Source organism: Onychostruthus taczanowskii, unplaced genomic scaffold (assembly GCF_017590055.1).
Source record: "Onychostruthus taczanowskii isolate IOZ18803 unplaced genomic scaffold, ASM1759005v1 scaffold9, whole genome shotgun sequence".
NCBI classification, from domain to species: Eukaryota; Metazoa; Chordata; class Aves; order Passeriformes; family Passeridae; genus Onychostruthus; species Onychostruthus taczanowskii.
This window is the reverse complement of record NW_024506993.1, coordinates 21,615-43,024: the sequence shown is the minus strand read 5'-3', so window position 1 is coordinate 43,024 and position 21,410 is coordinate 21,615. Positions and strand designations below refer to the sequence as shown.

Genomic DNA, 21,410 nt, shown 5'->3' with positions numbered 1-21,410 from the left:
GTTTCATTAGCCATGTCCCAGACATGGTAGGACGGATAGCCTTGAGGCTTTTGCTTTGAGGCACCTGTGTAGCCAACTTCAGGCTCAGTGACACACCCTGTCACCGCTGTCTGTGAGCACCATTACCCTCCCAGTCCTGTGGTTTTAAAACACTAAGTAAAACAAAGCAGCAGTAAAAGCTGCACATGCCTGGAAACAAAACACAGTGTCCTTGGGCCTCAGACAAGTGCATACCCCCTTCCTGCTCTCCCAAGCATGAGGGGGAAGCAGTGAGCTGTGGTGGCCTCAGCTTGTGCTCAGCCCGGCCCTCCGGCCCTTGTCCTGCATTTCCTGTAAACAGGGAACAGTTCCTCCCCAGAGATGACCTGGCAATGAACTAGCAAGGGCTGACGCTCAGCTGCACCACACCCAGCACGCCACCACGCCAGAAGGTACAATGGGGCAGCTGATAATACATAATATATTATTAAATGCAGCTCTACCCTTTAGAGACTCCTTTGAACATATTAATAACATCACATGTCAGCCACCGCATAGCTTTTACTTTCAATAAATCATTAGCTTCACAGGCACCCCAGAGCTTTTATATCCAACAGCTCCAGCACAGGTTTCCCTTAAGATTCTTTTTATGCTTCTCTTTTCCTTCTTTCCCTTGCTAAATCACAGCCCTGTTGATCTCCATCACCCTATCATTCCCCATCAGTGGTAACCTTTCGCTATGTCGAATCCTTGCAATGCAAAGGAGGTGGGCATAATGAAGACCTGAGTGCTCGGCAGTGACAGAAGTACTGTGCTGTGAAACTGTTCTTTCCCAGACCATGCACACCATACATCTGCATTATGTTGAGATTCCATTCTGCATTTCTGTCAAGGGACAGAAGCTAACAAGGAATACATCCACCAATTATCAGGATAGGTTTCAAATGATTTGCTGAGTAATCCCCAGTTACAGTACAAATGGCCTCTGACAGTGAAACCGCCCAACACTTTTGCCCTATTCTCCTCTATAAAATGACTTCTTTCAGTGACAATCTGACTTTGGATACAATGATGTAAAACTGGGGAGATTCACCCTAACTTCAGTGGACTCACTTTGTGATCTTTGAGCAGCATAAGACCCTCTGATTTCACTCAACCCTCTGTAAGACTCATTCCTCCCTATAAATCAATGACAGAATAAGCCAACCACCTAGAAATTCATTAATAAAGGCAAGGAAAAAATATAAGTTAGAGGTGACTTTCAGCTGGTCACCTGATGGTCATCTCAGAATATGAGAAGTACACCTCTCTGGGGAGACCACTGTCTGGGAAGCAAAGCTGAAAAAACTGCTCTGCTACAAAGGATTTGTTTTGATCTTTGGCATGTTTCTTAACTGTGTGCTTTGGCAGTCAGTTGTGTCAGGTGGGTAATCCCAGAGCAATGCCACGTTTAGAGCACAGGTTAGACTGAAGGCTTTGGACACTGTGGATCCCTGCCAGGGTCTAAACATGAACTACTACTGTGTCCATCTCCCTTGAGGCACAGCTTTACTTCTCCCTGTTTACTGCAAACTAAAAAGGATTTCACTTTGTCCTTAAGAGAGAGGGATGAGTACCCCAGGATCATGTCCATGCTTAAGGCACAGAGTAATGTTTTCATCCTTATGGCCAAGCTGAGATGCAGCAATCTATCTGGAACTATTTAACAGTCATGCTTGCTAGTATTGCTGTTTTCTGCTGGTGGTGACGGTTCTTGAGTTATATGCTGTCAGTGGCTTTCAGGCAGCCAAGTTGATGATTTCTGCACAAAGGCACACACTGGAGAAGAACATCAGTAATGAAAGATTTAAGCAGTACTACTTGCCCAAAGAATTAGAATTCATAAAAACATTGCAGATAGACAATTCAGAAAAAGATCTGTGTCAATCATCACGTAGGAGTTTCGCAAATGGGGCATCCCCTGGAGATGTTCTGTGTTGGTGGACGGTTCTGCTATCTAACAAGCATAACAGCCAGGTTTACAATTTTATATAGGTAAGAATCTGGTCCAGATGTGTTTCATACTTGCACAAGGACCTTATTGACTACAGTGAGTTACACAGAACCAGAATATCTTTACAAGTCCTCCTCCTTAGTGAATCTAGGTTCATACACTACAGCAGTTGCTCTGTACTTTTGCACAAATAGTCCTGAAACTCAGAGTACAGCCAGGATTACACTGTTGATTCTGGAATTTGGTCTGGATGAGATGTGATTAGGTGTCAGGCAAATGTGATCATCATAGCAGCAAATGGATGCAACTCATTATAATCCTTTCAGAATATCCAGTTTAACATAATTGTAAGTGATAAGAATTGAGAAAACTCAAAGGAGGATGCCAGCTTGGAAACTGCGTCAGTGAAACACAAAGACAAAACTGAACTTGAATCAATCATTTGCTGCAGACAGACTTTTTAGTGACCTGTTTATTAATAGAAATTTGAATTCTTGGCATCTGATTCCAAAAGACATCAGAACTGGCGGAAGACAGAGGCGGTTTTTGTGGTAGAGAACATTGCTTTTTTAAAAAGCTTTTTAGAGTTGTATTGGGAAAAGACTTAAAATTAGTATTCCTAGAGCCTTTTACACTACAGAGAAAATGATACTTCCAGTGCAGGTAATGACAGTTTTCAGGGGTTTTTTCTTTCTTTTAAAAATAGCATATTTTTTTTCTAAAATTAGGAAAAGTAGCAGTAACATGGCACCAATACTTTACAAAGTCTGAATCTGCTATGACAGACAAAATACCAATTTCTTACAAATAGTACCATGCTTAGAAGTGAAATTACAAACACCTTGCATAATAATGAGTTCTAATACAAGAATTATCTCTAAGCATTGTTATAGTATTACTGAATTAAATTTCATTTATGCATAAGTAGATTAACAGTTGGTCATGCACATAGCAGAAGAAGGGCAGAACATGGAATTTCAAAACTGGTATTAGGACTGGTAGGACACCCTTGGTTTGTAATTGCATTTCCAAAATGGAAATTACACTTGTAACGTATGGCTTTAAGAGATCCCTTTCACTGCAGTAACAACATCTGTCTGTCAGATCCAGCAGTAGAAGAGTGCCCAAGAGGGTAAAATGAATAATGGAAAACTCTGATTACTGCAAAGTCTGGAGTGTTAGCTCAGTTTGTACAGGACTTGACCAGGAGACCCCTGTTTTTCTTTGCTGCAACATCTGAGGTGTAGGAATTTATTTTTGTACCTCGGACAACTGAAAAGAAATTATTTCAGATGTTCTAGAAATGAAACAGGACTGTGTCTATTTGTGGGTCTAGTGAACAAAACCAGTAGGTACTTCCTTCTCCCTGTGGCTGGTGTTTTAGGCATTGGGTTGTGAGAAACTCATATTCTAATTACCACTGCTGACTGATTCAAAGTCATTGCTCAAAGTGATCTGGAAAAGCAGACCTGTGAGAAGCAGAGATTAGGTTTTCTGTATCTTAGGCTACAGCACATAGGAGTTCCTTTAAATTCTGTCAAAACAGATGTATGGTTCACATACAATTCTTTTGTGAATGTTCACCTTTTGGAAAATGTTTCAGCTCATTCTAATTTCAGGTTCTAGCACAAATCATCAAGGCAGTCAAATCACAAATTGCTGTTCACATCCTCAGAGGTACAAATGTACCCCACATGAGCATCTGGTATAGTATCATTTATCATCCAGATTCCACTTATATAGTCACTTTTCCAACTATGACACATTTACTAATGTTCTTCTGACTATGAGTCCTGGATCCTCTTAGAAAAAGATTATACATTTCAGAAAATGAAACCGTTAACACGGCATATATTATAGTTTGGCGATTAGGGATATGCTCCTGATTATTATTACTTTATTTTCTGGCAGTGTAATTGAGACACTAAAACTTGGTACCAGAGTCTTACTGTTCTCTTTTAATTTTGTTTCCAGTTCATTATTCCACACTTTCCATGGAAAATACTCACAGTAAGTACAACACAATGAACACCATTCTGCCCTGCAGGACTCTTAAAATGGAAGGCGAGTTGTTATTTCCCTGTACTACCAGGATCAATTGCTTTATCAACACCACGCAGCCAAATCTGGGGACAAACCAGGGGAAAAATGCAGTGAAGCTAGGATCAAGTGAACTCAGTTTTCTTGCATTTCAGAGATTCACCCAGCTGTTAAAGCAGTACTTCCAGGAGAGAAACAGAGCTTAACTGCTAATCCGTAGGCTGAAGGAAAGTGGTCTCTTCTGTCTTCTAAGAGGTTGTTTTAATTTCCCAGATTAAAATTAGAGTTGGCTGTACTTTTGCTTGGCTGAGGTTTTTTTAAATTGGAAAATCAGCTTTGAAATTATTAAAAATGAAATGGATTTGTAATATTTGGCTGGGATGCATCCATTAAATACTTCTGGCTGCTCTCCCAAATAATCATGGAAAATCAAAACCATCTTAATTCTGCAATTCAAAAATATGGTTTAGTTCAGAATTTACTTCAATATCCTTTTTTTTTTTTTTACTTGCAAATGAAACAATCAGAAATATGTCATGAACTACCGAATTCCTTTATTTCGTTGGGGCTTTTTTCTTGGACTTGTCAGTTAGGCACACATATTTTGTCTCTCTTTTAGCCATTGAAGCAATGTTTTTTCTTAAAACTGCAATCAAATGACAAGATAAATTACTTGTCCAGACAACTTAATATATGTCACTTTCACAGTGGCTCTTTACCCTGGATGTATTAACTGTGATGTAGTTTTATCTCACTGCCAGTGTCTCGATTTTTAAGGCTAGCAATGCGAAAGTAGAAAGAGTGAAGGAAAGATTTTGAGGTGCCCAGTTTTACCTCACATACTGCCCTTTTCTATTTAAGGACCAGTAGATTTGACTTCAAAGTTGTGTTGTACTGTATGCAGTCCATTACTTCTGTAGACATGTGTGCTAAGGAAGAGTCTTTTCTGAGTTCTTCTAGCCAACTCTCAGAACTAAGAATGCAGACTGAGACCTGAAATGTAAGAGGATAAGAAACTCTCATCAGAAACACCAAACTAGCTATCCTTGATGAGGTCCACCTGCCCCGAGGGCCCATCAGGGGGATGCAGTGGGTTAATATCCAAGTTTAGTGAACATATTCAAGGCATAAGGACAAACTATCAAGAGACTGAAGAGGTACTTAATTTGGGACAGCTGAGAATAGCTGGATGGAGACTGTGCAGCAGACATATGCAACTATCCCTTGTCTCAGTTCATCAGTACTTAGCTGTATTTCTTTTGAGAAAAAGAAGTTTGAGTATCCCTGTGATACTGATAAAGCTAGTGTAGCATAAGTCAGAGCACCAAAAGGTGCTAGCAATATGTCTAAATCTGTTTGCTCTAGGCTTTTAATGGATAGCGTCTAATTAATCCAGGCAATTACTGAAGTGAAAGGATTCTTTTATAAACTCTTTAAGAGGGTTCTTGGCAAAACAAATAGCGTGACTTAAATATGTTCTTCCATCCATTAACTCTAATTGGTCAATTAAAATAAAATTAATTGTTGTATGCCACTGAACGCCAAATTTTTAGAGGCAGTTTTTACATTAAGCCCTCTTTGGGTCCTGTAAAAGAAGAATTCTTGTAGGATAATTAAAAATGTGTTGTGCACTATAAATAACTTTGGTGAGTGGCACAACAAAACAGAAACTACTAGACTGGATTTGCATTTAAAATGCAATAGCACTCTGTTGCTTTTCTACAAATCTAATCTAGAGACATACCCCACGTCATGGAGCAATGGATTCTGGAAAGGCTACAGCATTTTAATGTGCAGTCTCTCCTTCAATAAATCTTCTGAGTGAGGTTCCTGGTGGGGGTGGGAGAGGGGAAAGGTATGCACAAAACAAGGCATGCAATAACACGCCATGTTATTGACAGTAAAAGGTCTTACCATTACAAACATTTCATCACCCTGTCTGCAGCACGTGCTTTCTTTCTGCATGATGCTAGCAATGCTTAAATCACACCAATATCACTTCTGGCTCCATAACCATCATCCAAGACAATTCTGCAACACACAGCAGACTCTCTGCTCTTGTGTAACCCCACTGAAATGTATTTCTGGTTTATTTAATGAAAACAGTGAAGACAGAGAAGTTAACCCAGGCATCAAAACCCTCAGGACATGAAGAGGGCGATGTGTACACATTCCTTCTTTCCTGCACTGTAATTTGATAATTAAAGTAGCCATCACAAAGGAGTCCATCAACTAATAAAGCAAACGTCTGCTAATAAAGGCAACATATGCTGAGGTCTTTGGACCATTTTTTGGGAGGTATATGAGACTGTGATCTCTCATAAACAAAGCCAGGGTGAGATCCAGCACATTGTGTCTGAGCAGTGGCAGTTCTCTGAGGTCGTGCTATGTATGCAGGATGGTGAAATGCAATGCAAAGCTGTGCTGAGGGACCACGCTGGCTTTCTCACGACCTATAATGTCCCTACACATCTGCATCCCCAGCATGAACCAAGACAAACAGCTCCATAGATATGAGGAAACAGGAGAGCAGTCATGGAGCTGCTGGAAAATTGATACCTGCTTGTGGACAATGTATTAAAATCTTTCATTCTTTCGTATTACTATGACATTATTGATACTGTCTAGAGACACTTTGCAGAGGTGCTTCTTAGAAAAACTCTGTCATCCAAGAGCACTTAATATTTTCTGTCTCTAATGCCTGACAGTGCAAGGTGACGCATGCCCCGTTGCCCAGCAGCAACAGGTTATCTTCAGCAGAATGCTCCCTGTCTATGAGCAGCTTGAAGTTCTGCATTAACCACTGTCACCTTCAAATTCCCTGCTGCAATTCAGACAATACTCAAGTAAACAGAAATAAAAACATGACTCACATCAGAGCCAGCTGTTGTCAAGATTTTCAATAGGTTGTGCATGGCCTGAAGTCAAGTATAGTACTGGGATCCCTTATTCTGCAATGAACTTACAAACCTTTCTTTCAGAATTATGCTGCAAAATTCAAGAAGTGGTGAAAGCTCATGAGATTTTATTTTCCATCCTATTCACCAGATCACAAGTGACAATGTCTCTTTTCCTTGTCTCTAGGTTCCGTCCCTGATCCTCCTTCCCTCTGTGACAGCATTTTTATGGGACTTTCTCCCATCTACAAGATCTAGAGCACAGTACGTTTCACACTGACATCAAAAAAAAAAACCAAACAACCAAAAATCTATGTAGAGATTTTTTTGAATTATTTTTAAAAAACTATGTTTCTTTTAAAAACCTCTCACAATGCTCATGATCACTTTGGTTTTCTTCACCTTAATGATTGTCAGCAAAATTCCTATACAACTGACCCATACAGGTCTTTAAAGGAGCTAAGCCCCATTGGTAGACCATTTTTGTGCTACCTCCATAACAAACACTAATAGATCACCAGCCCTGAGAAATGCTAGACCTACAAAACCAAAATTCTGTCTCTTGTAAAGCTTCTCATCAGTGCTATGGGTGCATGCTAACTTAGTGTAGTCACAGAGCAGGGATTTAAGAAGCAGAGAACAAGGAACTGAGTGGAATCAGCAGCTAGAATTTGTTTTCCTGTGAAAGCAAGAAAAGGAAAGGATGGGAAAATGAAAATCTTTCCCAAAACAACTATCTAAATCTATGCTGAATCTACAGCTCAAAGCTTGCTTTGCATAGATTTGCCTCCAGTATAGATATAGATTGCTTCTCTTACTAATGCAGGGTAAGGTCAGCAACATTGCTATTATTATACATAGCAGTAAGCCAAAAGGCAGCTTGAACTGCGTTGAACATGTGTGTCTTGTTTGGATATCCTCTGACAGCCATGCCTAGTACTGAGCAGCTCTAGCTAGGACAAGCAAAAAAACAAAGCATGAGTTGATTTTATCTTTTTGACAAAATTCTCCTTGAGTTTTACCATAAACAGGAAAGTATGGTAACTGAACTGCTCATTGGGATGAGAAGTCTTGATATGGTCAGCATATGGGCAGGTGTTGTACAAGTCAAAAACAGCTAACAAACCATGCGTCTTTTTTCTGCCCATGTGTTCTAGAAAATGTCAGAAACATCTGGAAATTTGGTGTTGCTTCTCCTTTCACAACTACTCCCTGTGTATGAGGTTATTTTGATTATCTCTAGAATGCTTCCCACTCATTTGCTCTTTGTTGGGACAGAAACAACTATAGGTTTACGGTTTTCTTTGGGCCAGAGTTCACCTGAATTAATTGCCATAGGAAGGGGCAAGCATAAAAAACAGTGCACCTGTATAAAAAACAATCAGGTGCTTTAGCTGTACCTATTGCTTCAGCTGCAATTTTTATCCAAGGAGTGAAAGGCTTCAGGAGTTTCTAGTGGCCGTCCTCCGTGCCCATCTGATGCAATACTCAACTGTATTTCTCAGAGCTGATTAAAGTCTTGGTATTGCTGTTAGGATTCTCCTGCTGGCTGCATAGCAGCACACTTCAAATGTCTGTCTTTTTAAGCAAGAAAGTTAAACAATGAATCTTCTCATCAGGGAGTTTCTGTGAAGTGCCCTCCTGCCCTGCTGTTCCCCAGTCGTACACAGTAGGGAAGGTTCCTGGTTTATAATAATCTTTTATAACACTCACATTCTGTTCTCTGACATGTGATAGAAGAGTTGAACTTGATTATTCATCAAAAATGTAACAATTCCATAAGGTATCACCAGATGTTTAACACAAGTGCTCTACAGGTGAATATACAAAAAAGAAGTTCATGGACTCAAAAACCATGCATTGCAAAGGTTTAATCCAACACACTTGTAGTCTCAAACAGTTGAAAAAAGCCTCTGGATATAAGCAAGCTACAGTTCAAATAAATTTTTATCTCATTGTGGTAGAGGTGTGTTTGATAGGTATTCTTACTAGAAATCTTAAATCCATAGCGAGGCATTTTAGGCCAAACTACTTTAGCAGCAAATGAAACATCCATGTCCATACATCATGTAGGCATGTGTAAATAGGTGCACCTGCTTGTACAATTTGCTCTGCTTTACAATTAGGCCATACACTGTTTCTTCAAGTTTGTTATACCACTGCATGTGGATGTACATGGGATGCATATTTACATTTCATCAAAGCTTTTCAGGCATGTCTTTGTCCAAAACATGCTGACAAAATACAGCAAATAATAGCTATCTCAGCAGTAATTATGTCTGCCTGGTGCTCTTCCCCTCCACCCTGGTTATCTTGATAAAGGGGCTGTACAGGAGCCTAGCCTTCATTGCACCCCCAGCGGCAAAAACTGCATGCACAACAAACAGCAGGCTGAAGATTATGTTCATGCCTTGACCTCGAGACTTCCTGAACCAGTTTGGATTGGCTCTCCCTTTGAAACTACAGGCTTCCACAGGAAGTTCATAAATGGGCCCAAGTCACAGCAACTGACATAGTCCTAATATTTTTAACTTGGTTCTTCAAGAACTACCTACAATGGGTGGTGTTTCATGGACACAAAGAGTTGGCTGGCTGTTTCAAAAGCAAATGTCAGTGTGCTGGACAAAACACAAACCACTGAAAGCAAGTGAGTAAAGTAGCTTTTGCTGCTCTGGGGATGTGATGGTGTGTGCTGTGAAGCTCCACCATGTCCCTGTGTCAGCATCACTGGAGTTCCTATACTGCAGGCAGCCATCCAAAGAGCTAAACAGGCCCCTGTTCCACATCTCTCAGCTTCAGGTGCATTTGGATCCCCTGCTTAAGCCTTGATGCAATCTCTTTTCCCATGTCTTACTACCCCACATCATTTGTGTCTTAGAAAGGGTTTACAAGACTCATTCAGAGGTGTTAAAGAAAAGTTCTTTTAATCCCTAGGTCTAAAGTACCCTAAGAGGGATTTGTGGAATGCCCATAGTTTGTTCCATCCACAATGATAAGAGAGACAACCAGAAAAAATAAATGTTGCAAAGAAACATGAGTATTAAATCTTTTGGAGAATGAGGCATACAAATGGGCATGAAAGCCTTATTTTTAAGATTTTTATCTTTTCCATACACCTCTAACAAAACGCAACTGCATTAAAGACATTTCTTTTCATTCATTTGCTTTGCACCTTGTTATCTCATTATCTGTTAAACATGAGCTTAATGGAAAACACTCTTCTTATTTACATCTCTGCATTCCATTGATGGTACGCTATAATTTGACAGCAAACTCAAATTCAAAGGTGTTGAATTCATTGTGCCTACGTTCCTATGAAAAAGACATTTTCATATTTGGAAATAACCTAATGGAATGGAGTGAAAGATTGTTATTAATGTTAGCAGTGCATATGATTTCAGAACTATTTAATTCATTTATAGGTTAGCAGCTCTGTCCAAGGGCCATGATAGCCCTTAAAGCAGCTCCTAAAATTCACTGTCTAGTCTTATTAGTTTGTGATTTTCTGGTCTATATTTACCTGATGTACTTTGAAACATAAATTATGTATATATTATTGTTTTGAGAAATTGACAGGAATTTAAAAAAGAAGCAGGACCCCTTCCAGCACACAGGCTCTCATTTCATTCAGTCAAGAAGTCAGAAACCTTTCTTACTGAAGAACAAAGCAAACTTTCCCCATTTCCCTTGCCAGCCACAAAAATTAGATTCACTGGATAAACCAAAATTTTTTGAATATTCTTTGGTTTCTGCCTGCAAATCATAGGATCCACATCCAGTATTCATTTACAAAGTAAGGAGTTAATTTGATGTCTTTTTTTTTTTCCACTGTTAAAGGCTTATCTTGTATTCTTCCAATCATTCTTGTAAGCATTTCCTGAGAGGGGTGTAAACCAGCCAACATGGAGAATCTGCCTATGATACCTAGCGGGGAAGGCCTTGCTTGTTTGGCCAAGGCTAGCACATCTTACATAATAATTTATTACAGTACCTTTCTGTTTCCTGGTCTGTGGTTTGCTGCTTGTTCTCAAAGCCAGTGAAGCTGCTCATATCCACATAGCCATCATTCTCATTAGCAGCAGATAATGCCCTGCTGGGATCTTCAAAAAACTCGGTAAAAGTTCCTGCTCTGGTGGATCTCTGAGGAGGAATTTGTATGTTCTCATAGTCAGAGCTCATAGCAGGAATGTTCTCATAGTCAGATGTGTCAGCATTGGGAAAAGAAATAGACCTAGGTTTCGTTAATGGTAATGGCATGAAAGGAGGTCTGGACCGGTCCTCAAAGGACTCCACCCTTGACACACTCCTGCTGAAGGACTTGGGCGTTCCTTTTCTTTTACCATCCTTATAGAAAAGAACAGCTGAGGGAGACTCAGATGCACGGAGCTTCCCCACATGTGATTTTAGTTGAGGTGAGCTACTTAGGCTTCTTCCTTCCAGCTCCATCAGCCTGTTAGGCCCATGATAGCTGGACTCTGATGAGGACCTTGAAGAAGAAACATTAACATCTACATGAACTTTATTTTCACTTTTCTTCTTGAACTTTAGAGTAAGAAACCTCTTAAAAGAAGATTTCTTCTTCTTGGTATACTTAGCAGGTGAGTCATTCTCTATCAAAAGTGAAGGTGAACTTTTAGTGATTGGCTTTTTGGTGATGTAGGCAAGCTCAAATGGAGGTGGTATATCAACAACTGAGGATGGAGTAGATATGCCACAGGATGAGAGATGATTTTGCTGGGAAAAACTACCTGAGGAACCATTGACACAAGGCAGGGACAAGTTGTCTTCTGTCCTTTTTATTCTAACACCATCCAGTAAACAGACATCACTTTCTCTGTAAACAGAGATAGGTATTTCTCTCCCTTCAACAGAGTAAGATCGAGGATATAAAATAAAGCGTCTTGACTTGGTTGGTAAAGCCCTGTTGGCTTCCACTGGTTTTCCTTCCAATGAAAAGGAATTATTGCTCAAGTCTTCTGTCCCAGAGTCATTTCGGGAAGAGGGTAAATCAGTTTCAGGTCCAGTTTCTTCTGGAACAGTTTCTGGGACGTAGCCTGGCATTCTCCCAGAGAGAGATCGTGTTCTAGTGACAATACTTTTACGATCAATGGGCAGCAAGCTGTTTTCACCATCTATGCCTAATTCACCCCTTTTAATGTGATCAGCTTCTAAATCAGTCTGCACATCATGGACAATTTCATTTTCTTCAGGAAGCACATAAGGATCATCTAGGGAATCACTGCTAGTTTCTCTTTCCTCCGATTCATCAGTCACAATGACCACTTCAGGGACTGCTACATTTTCATCCAAAACATGTTTGGTCCCACATTCTACATTAATTTTGCCATGCTTACAGATTTCTAAGTTGTCTTCAAGTGAGACCTCTTGAGGCAAACTTGGGACACTTTTGCTGAGGATGTTTGGTTCCACCTCATTGTCTTTGAGTAGCAACTCATCTGACTTAGAGGCTTCCACAGTATTTTCACTATGCTCTTCAACAGTTACAGCTTCCAGCTCTGGCTCCATCCCTGGACTACAAGCTAGACTATCAGAAATCATGCCATCTTCATGCAGAGAGGCCTCTTCTGTTTGAAGATTCTCATCTGAATGTTCCACAGGTATTTCCTCGCAACATTCATTCTCACATGGTGCAATCTGACACACATCATCCATATTCTCTGCATTCACAGTTTCTTCTTCCTCTTTCCCAGAGTCTTTGCTTGCTTCACAGGCTACCTCTGATGTCTTCTCACTTTTCCTCTCAGTGATCTGGCAGCCACCACTGGCATTTCCTGTGTTTGTATTATTGTGCTCATTTGGGTCTACTTCCTCCTCTTCAGCTGCTGCTTGATGGATGAACTCTGCTAAACCATTTTTGGCACTGGGTTCATCTCCACACAGTTCTAAGTCAGGACCTGTTTCTTTACTGGTCTCCTCAGGCAGCATGTCAGGGCCTGCACAGTCATCATTTTGTGAGTCCCCTTCCATATTCAAATCAAGCTCTGCATGCACACTGCGCTCATCATTTTGTGCTAGACAGCCATCTGCCATTTCTAAAATCTCAGGCAGTTCTTCCTCCACCTCTTGCCCTACCTTCTCACAAGCTGGGATTGATTCATCTGCAGGCAGTGACATTGCAATGGTATCTCTACAAGGATCACCCATTAGTTTCTCATCTCTATTCAAAATGTTGTCACTGTCAGTCTCACAACCACTACTGCTCTTGACCAGTTCCAGGTTGTAAGAAGTTTCTTGCCTGTTTTTTCTTTCAATACAATCCTCTACAACATCCTCATCTTCATCTACATTCTTGGTAGCATTGTTATCCCTATCTGGGGCATCTAAGAACTCCTCACAAAGTGCTTTGGTCTGGTCACAGTCTCTGGATGACTCCTCAGAGTCTGGTTCCCTTGGTTCAGCAGTATCTGAAGAGTTACAGCGCTCATTTTTGATGACTTCTTGATTACTGGTATTCTCATCACTAGCAATGTTATCCTCTTCCTTCTCTACCTTTTCTGGAGATTCTGAGACTTCATTTTCCACAGAGCAATCTAGGTTTTGATCATGCTCATGTTCCAAATCATTAGAGTCTTTGTTGGGCAGCTGAGCTTCAGAAACTACAATGTATTCATTATCTGCCTCAGATCCTAGGCAATGAGCATTGCATTGGTTTCCTCCACACAGCTCTCCACCAAGACACACCAGTTTCCCATTTGCATATTTATTTAAATTATTGTTGTTAGATTTGCCCTCAGTGTCAGCTGAGAATTTTGGCTTGGGAGCAATAGGTGGTTTGGGACCCCTAGACACAGAGTTCGGGTGATGAAGAATATCAGCTCTTAGCAGTGAAGGAGAAAATTTGGAGACAGGTGCTGGAGAAAGATGACCAATAATCTTTGGTTTCGGTGCTAACGGTGGTTTTGAGATTTCTGGAGAAAAGAAACAAAAATCATGTTAGTCATCCTGGTTTCTTATTAAAGTCAGCAGAATACATCCCGCAATACACTTTATCAGTGACTTGTAATGCGGAAGTAGTCCAGCCAACAAAAGGCTGAAAAAAGAACTGAAGGAGCAAAGCATATGTATTGTCCCTCCATGTGACACTGTAGATACTCCAGTGAGCATAGTTTAAGGTCAAATCTGAACTGAACTAGATGCAGCCCTAACACACTTGGGAAAGATGTACAGCTGCAGAGCCAAGGATGTATCATACTTCAACCCAAAACATTAAGAGAGTTACTAGTTTAAACTCAAATTATGTTTTCAGCATACAGCTTCTTCAGCCCTTTAGTCAAAAGATCCTCCATTCCTCCTGTAAATGCCAGGATCCCTTGCAGGTACAAACTTCTCTAAACATCAAAATGTATTTTAAGTGTATTTATGTAAATACATTTGTTGTTATGTATTTAACATAAGGCCAGCCTTTTATTTCCAGTGGTAGTGTTGGCACACATGTAGGGGAAATCAAGCAGACTGGCAATAAACTAGATTGAAGCTATGTGAATTAAATCGTATCTATGTCACCATTTTATTCAGCAGCTTGCCTGCCACAGCCATTTCCAGCTGTCTTGGTCCTGAAATTAATATTCTTCAAAAACCAAATGAAATGCTGAAAGACTGAATAAATAGGCAGCAATAGGGATCCTTCCTTGTTTTTATTTTTTTATGAGATAAAATATGTAGCATGAAGAAGCCAGCATATCAAATGATTACAGATGGTAAGAAGTAGGGAGAAGTGGTTTCCTCCTACTGCTGTTTCCTAGCTATCAATAGATAATTACATAGTTAAGCAATCAGAAATCTCTAATTATAATTTTAATTTACACATTGAGGTGGAAAAAGGAGAGCTCTCCATTGTAAAGAAAAGCACAGGACAAACTACTGCATCATTACAGAGATAGAAACAATTATTTGTAGATAATCTTCATGCACAACTCAGAAGAAAGAACAGCATCTCAAAAGACAAAATTTGGAACACTGTTCCTATGTGAAATCCTATCAAAAATCATGGTATGAGCTTCAGAAAGTGTAGCTACCATGCTGTTGCATTTAGAGTATTTTGAAATGCAGACTTTAGATATGTAGAAGTGCAGACAGAACTGAAGTGTGCTCTGTACTAAGAATATAGGAATACTGAATGCAAACTGCTTGAAAAAGATTCTCTGGTTCTCCCAATGTTTGGTGGCATGGTACTTTTCTTATTGTTGTCCTAGTATAATTGGAGTAATTTGTACTGAAATAATACTGGCCTATTTTTTTGGTTAAACTCTGGGAGACATAAAAGGCTGTTTCTTCTGATCTTCTTAACCTTCCTGAAATTTCTTCTTGATACTCAGAAAGAAGCTGACAATTTGGTATTCTGATGTAATCAGAAAACAGTCTTTCTAAAGTTATAAGACACCAGAGATATTTCATCTAAGTTAAAATCTGAATCAGTGATCTCAGCCCAGAAGAAATGAAAAATCTGTTATAAGCAGGTGCCTTATCACATATACTGCTTAAGAATTATTCTGCATCTAGAGTTTTATCCAATCCAGCTGCATGTGGGAGACTTAACTCATGAAAAAGGAGGGAGAGAGAACTGTGTATTCACCCGTCTACAGTTACTGTGGTGTTTCACAGTATCCACTGCTGGTTTAGGCTGCTGGGTGTCTGTCTAATCACAGAATGGGTAACTTGTTTTTCCCTGTCCATTAAGTCAGAAACTTTATGTGCCGGACACTCCACCTTTGCTGTAACATTACTTCTTTTGCAGGCAGCACTTGAAGGCTGCAGAGTGCTGGAGACTCTTGCCAGTTAAAAACAGGAAGGCAACAGAAGTGGGTTTAGTATCTTGTAAGCCCGGTGCCTCAGCGAGAGCTACCTTTTGCATTTTTAAATTAGTTACTGAAATCACGGAACATCCTAAAGTAACTTTCTGGTAGTAAAGTGAATGAATTTGTCATTAGCTAAAACTGAGTCTTTACACCTTTATCACCATAATAAGACATTTTTAGGACTAACTCCGAAAAAAACCCTGTCATTTTGGAGGTACTACACCACTTTCTGCAGTACCTGGCCTTTCCTAGGAATGTATATCCCAGAGTAGGATACAAATACTAGTCTGTTCCTGGAATGTGATAAAACTTGAAGTTTCTCCATTCTCATCCTTTTTCTTTTCAGAGAGTGTCTGTACTGAAACAGTGAATAATGAGGAAAAGACTGGACTTCAGAGAATGCTGGAACCTTCCAAGTTTTGTCGTATAAACAAATTTGAAATAAAATAATGACATGAACTCGTTTCCTTTAAGTAAAATAACCATGGAAACATCCACTTAAAAGAAATACACCTTAAAAAATTACCCCCTTTTGCTCCAGTGACAATTTTCTACATGAAAAGGATCAAATAATCTTGAGTTTTTCCTTCTGCTACCTTCAGTAGCAGTGCTGTTGGAAGAGAACTTATGGTAGTGGACCCTGTACACAGTGTGGTAATAGGCATTGTCATGTCCTTCTCCTACCCACTTGTGCCAGCTACTGGTCACTGCTGTTCCCTTACATAGTTTTTTTTTTTTCCTAACTGCCTTGTCCATTGATCTTGCCTTTCATGAGTCTCCTTAAACAATTTCCCTTTTTCTTTGGTGGCAATGTGAGGAAGAGGCAGCAGGAGGAGTGCAAGCGTTTGTTTAAAAAATAACCCAAACAAAAGAAACCACAGCTTCTTGCCTTTTATCACAATGTCATTCTCCTTCAATTTCTGCTTCCTTTGCCGTCTGAGCCACTTGAAAGGTTCTGGCTGTAACTTCTAAATGCAACATTGCACCATAAGTAATGTGTATGTTCCCAAATAATTGTGCATGTTTATTTTAGGATGTATTTTATGTTGGAGGGAGACACACCCACCTTGTGCTTAAAAGGAAACTCTTGGGGAATACAAATTCCTTTAGCCTGCTCCTCCCCTTATTGTTCAGTACTTCCTTGTACTGACAAGGACTGCTTCCTCTCCTCACCCACCTTCCTTCAGGCAACTCTGCATAATTCTATTCCTGCCATGATCCATATGAAATTACATTACATTAGTCTCGTCCCATCCAAGTTTCTAAGCAGTCAACAGCAGTCTAGCAGGTCACCTGGAATAGGTCTCCTGGAATAGCAAGCAACCCATGCAGCCTTCACTGTTCAAGTGCTTCTTTGAAACAATATACATTTTGTAGTGTGATATTACCAGAAATACTGCAACTACCCACTTTCAAATATTTTCAAATTTAGGACTTCAAATTTCACCTAGAATTTAACTGGGGCTTATAAGGGACCATACTTACAAAACACCACCACCAAGAACTAACTAAACACTGGGGTTTCACATTTGCCTGGATATAAGTAGACATGTCCCAGGGCCATGGTCTTTGCTAGTGGCTCAAGAAAGTACATAGCTCCAGAGTGCAGATACTGGTTTCAGCCTTGACTGGTGCTGCGATCCGGTTCAGGCTTCTTTTAAGATGCTGAAAGTAGCTTTTTCTGAGTAATGAACTTTTGTGGACCTGTGCTTCCTCCATGCCTTTGGCTCTAATTTAACTTAGATGTACGTTAAAATGGGAAAGGCACTGAGGACAGAGGGCAGAAATGCATTGTTCAGGGATTTGCAGAGCTTTTGAGTGGAAGTGACAGGGCAGGTGAAGGGACAATATTGCAACAGCGGGATGGGACTGCACCAAACCAAGAATCCTGGTAGAAACCAAGCCTTGCCTGCCACTGCTTCTGCTCAGGAAGAAGGGATTGAAATCCACAGATGGAAAGTGTCTGAGAAACAGGAGGTAGAGGGAGACTATCCAGACACAAGAAAGTCCTGTTCAGCTCTGATCAGGAGCTTTATAATCTCACATAGCTATATCAGAATGAAGCTAAAACTGATTTGCTAGAAGATTTTGGTCTGAAGTCAGCAAAAGGTAGACTATACACCTTAGTATCACCATATTTTGGTCCTGTAATTAGTTGTTAATTTAAAAAATGAAGCCCTTATTTCCGGTTAGTACTGCCTTGTTTCTAACTCCAGCTTCCATTTCCAGCACTTAACATTGCTTCTTCCATTGAAACATTCAATTTATTATTGTTTCTTCCATATTATTAATCGTGGCAATATTTGATGCAGAAATAGTCCCCTTTGCATTACAGCATATAAGTGCATCACTTATTTCACGCTACTGGAGAAAAGTTTGAGATTACAAAAATTACACAAGAAGTGGAAACAGTTGCATGTGAGTCACTTGAAATAGAAAAGGTATTCAGATTAGGATTTTCAAATTATATAGGAGTGCAAGTCTTCCTATTAATTGGGGCTCCATCCAGATTCAGGTACTAGTTTGACTTGAACAGGTATTAGATAGTTACATGGCTTTTGAGAATTTGGACTTCAGGAACTTGAAATACGAGGTCCTGGTCAAAATCAGCAGGCACTTAAATGCCTCAGATATTTACAAAATTGGTATTTCACGTCCTTCGTAATCTGACACTTTTGAGAAGCATCTCTCCTCTCTTATCAGTATGTGTTCTTGTGATCAAAGGTACTCTGCATATAGCAAGAGGGCTCCATAGTGTGAAGATAGACCTATAGTCAGCAGTAACTGTCCCAACAATTCCCACAGGAATTTTATCCTTTTAAAAGTCGTAGCTGCGATATTAACAGCTGGGCTGTCAAAGCACACCCCACTCTGCAGAACTAAAATGCTGCTATGTACAGTTACAGGAACACATCCTCTATGATTAGATCGATGCTGGGATATCAGATCAATACCTTATAAATTTCTGTTACTATATGGCTTTACTGCAATCATCTATAAATATAATACAACAGCATAATATTCCATAGTGAAATAGTGTTGGAGAAGGGGAAAAAACCAAAAGGCAATAAAATCAGGAAGGGGAATGTTTCAACACCTAAAATCCTAAAAATTTTCCTGTGTTTTCACTGTCTCTAGCAGACTGTACATATAAGTCTTACTGGTGGGCTCAGCAACAAAAAACCACACATACATGAGAATTCTAAACTACTACCATACATTTCTTTTTAATGTAATTGTAAGCATTTGCGATGTTACCAGCTTGGCTCAGTTTTCACAACAGTAACTTAACACTGAGGCAGACAACCTGTTGGTTCATATATTGCTTCCTAGGAGCCAGAGAAGATGGTTAAAATTCTGACAGGTCCATACAGCATCTTTTCCTATATCGTTTTCAGTAGCAGCTGAAAGAATATAAAGTCTGCTGATATCTCTGAACAATCTGGAGTCTAATGTCTGTACACTTTTCATTTTGCATCATTTCAGCACCTGGAAAAAAATTACTAGATGCTGGAAGGTCTTATATATGAAGCTGGTCTGGTCTCTTGTCTCTTACCACAGATTTCCTGTGGCCTTGGGTGGATTGCTTCATCTTTTCATATCAGTTTTGCATCTCTGAGGATAATCCATATCTCCCTTCCTGTTCTCAGTCTGTCATTATTTTAACTTCTGTGGGATCAAGGCTGCCATATATGCCTGCACATATGACTCTACTTACTGGTGCTATGCATTACTTACTATAATGCAAAGATAGCATAATGCTGGTGTTGGGCACCCAAGTTGTACCAGTTAATAAATATCCCTCTCCTTCAGACTCAGTAGGAAGTTCTGCTTTGCACTGATGGGGGAGACATTCCTTGCATTGTGCAAACATACAAAACAAAGGCTGAGAAGGGATATGAGCACTCTATAAATACAACCTGAAGGTAAACACCAGAAGAGGAAAAGAACTATTTTTAAGCAAAAGGACAATGTAATCACAAGAATAAATGGTGTTGAATCTGGTCTGGAAACCAGGAGTAGCAGGAGAACTACCTGAAAAGTTTTTGTTTAGGATATAATTGGAGGAATTAACAAAAGCAGTAGTAACAACGGGTGCCGCTTTTGATAATGAAGGCAGTCCTATTCAGTCCTACATTCCTCAAAGTCTTTACATCTAATATTCCTTACCCTGCACTTCCACTGACAACAGGAGTAGATTAGAGCTGGTCTGTTTCAAATAATGGAGAGATGAAGAAGGAGAGGTAGGAGCATCATTGCTGAAGTTATTTTTGGCTGGCTTAATTTTCAAATTAATTTGTCTCCTGGGAGGGACAGAATCCAGACCAGGATCAGAAAACTGAATGGAAATATCACCAGATTTTAGGAAAGTGTCTCAATCCCTACTCCAAGAGGAAAGAGAACCTTTTTGCTTTAAACTCAGAGGAGTGCTATAACACACGGATACAACAGTGCAGTGCTGGGTTTGACAAAAAAGAGCTTTTCCTATCCTATGTTACTATGCTTTGGCAAACAACGATTCACAGTTTCCCAACACAGAACAGCTGTAGGGCAAGGTATCTAGCAGTAAAATCTCTGGGCTTCAGGATGTACCCATACACTGCAAGTGAAGTGCTGAGCAATATTCACCTGGAGCAAGGAAACACAATGGAAATTTTTAGGGCTAACAAAAAAGATATGTTGCTCTTCATCTTTAATTCTAGAAGCAGCTTTAAATTTTTCTAAATAACTCCAAGTAGCAATAATTGTTTCCTGTATTTTTATGCTTTTCACACTCATGCCTCATCCCTGAAAATGAGAAAGTCTTGGTGAACAGTTTAAAGTTTGCCCTAATTTTCCAGGGGCTTCTTTTTATGTTTTAACTGTTGAATGCCTTGTTCCCTTATTCTGTCTCTTTCACCTTCCCAGTTTCCATCAAGGAAGAATCTGAAAAGTTAACAGAAAGGAGGAGGAAGGGTTTGGGTTTGCCTTAGAGAGCAAATTCTGCAAAAAACATTACTTTCCCCCAAAAAATATACTCTTGGAAAGAAAGTCACAGCAAATCCCCTAGGAACTTCGTGAACGGTTGAGTGTATCCGAGGGAGCAGTGGGCACACAGCCGTGTCCCTTAGCAAGCGCAGCACTGCCGGTCTGCCAGCCTGGCTGTCGCCGGAGCACCTAACCTCGCCCGCCCTTGATCCCTCAACGGCTGGGCAAGCAATGGGGCACTCTCAGCCTCGGGGAGGCATTGAGCACCTGCTGGATGCTGGATGGCGGGGAAAAGGAGGGCCGGTCCTGGAGGGTGCCCAGGGCAGAGGTGCCAGCCCCAGCGGCACGGCCCAGAACCTGCTGGTCCCGAAGAAGGGATGCCGGACGGGAACGAAGGGGGACACGAGCCCCGGAGGAGCTGTGCCCGGGCAAAGGGTGCTATCCGGGTGATGGGATGTGCCGGCCCGAGGGAAGGAGGGTGCCGGAGGAAGGAAGCCCGCCCGGTGTTTGCCGGCCCCGGGGAAAAGATGTCCAGAAGCAAAGACCCTTCCCGGCGGGCCCGCGCACTTACCGGCGTTGTTCATCTTCCACCCCAACTTCGCTCGGCGGCTGCTCCGGGCGCTTAGCGCATGGCCCCGGGGGCCCCGCCGCCCTCGCCCCTCGAGGCCGCGCCCGGCCCTACAGCCCCTGCGGGGGCACGGGAGCGCAGCGGGATAA

At 40.7% G+C, this 21,410-nt stretch overlaps 1 protein-coding gene across 1 annotated transcript in view; it reads right to left on the bottom strand.

Moving 5' to 3' along the window:
• The window catches only part of FGD5 (FYVE, RhoGEF and PH domain containing 5), a 74,984-nt gene extending 53,583 nt beyond the window's left edge, over positions 1-21,401 (bottom strand). The window contains exons 1-2 of the mRNA XM_041425488.1: positions 21,265-21,401; positions 10,901-13,838 (exon numbers count right to left, since the gene is read on the bottom strand). Coding sequence (XP_041281422.1) covers positions 10,901-13,838; positions 21,265-21,277 — 2,951 coding nt within the window. The 5' untranslated portion in view covers positions 21,278-21,401. The remainder of the gene's footprint in view (positions 1-10,900; positions 13,839-21,264) is intronic.
• Between the last annotated feature and the right edge of the window lie 9 nt (positions 21,402-21,410).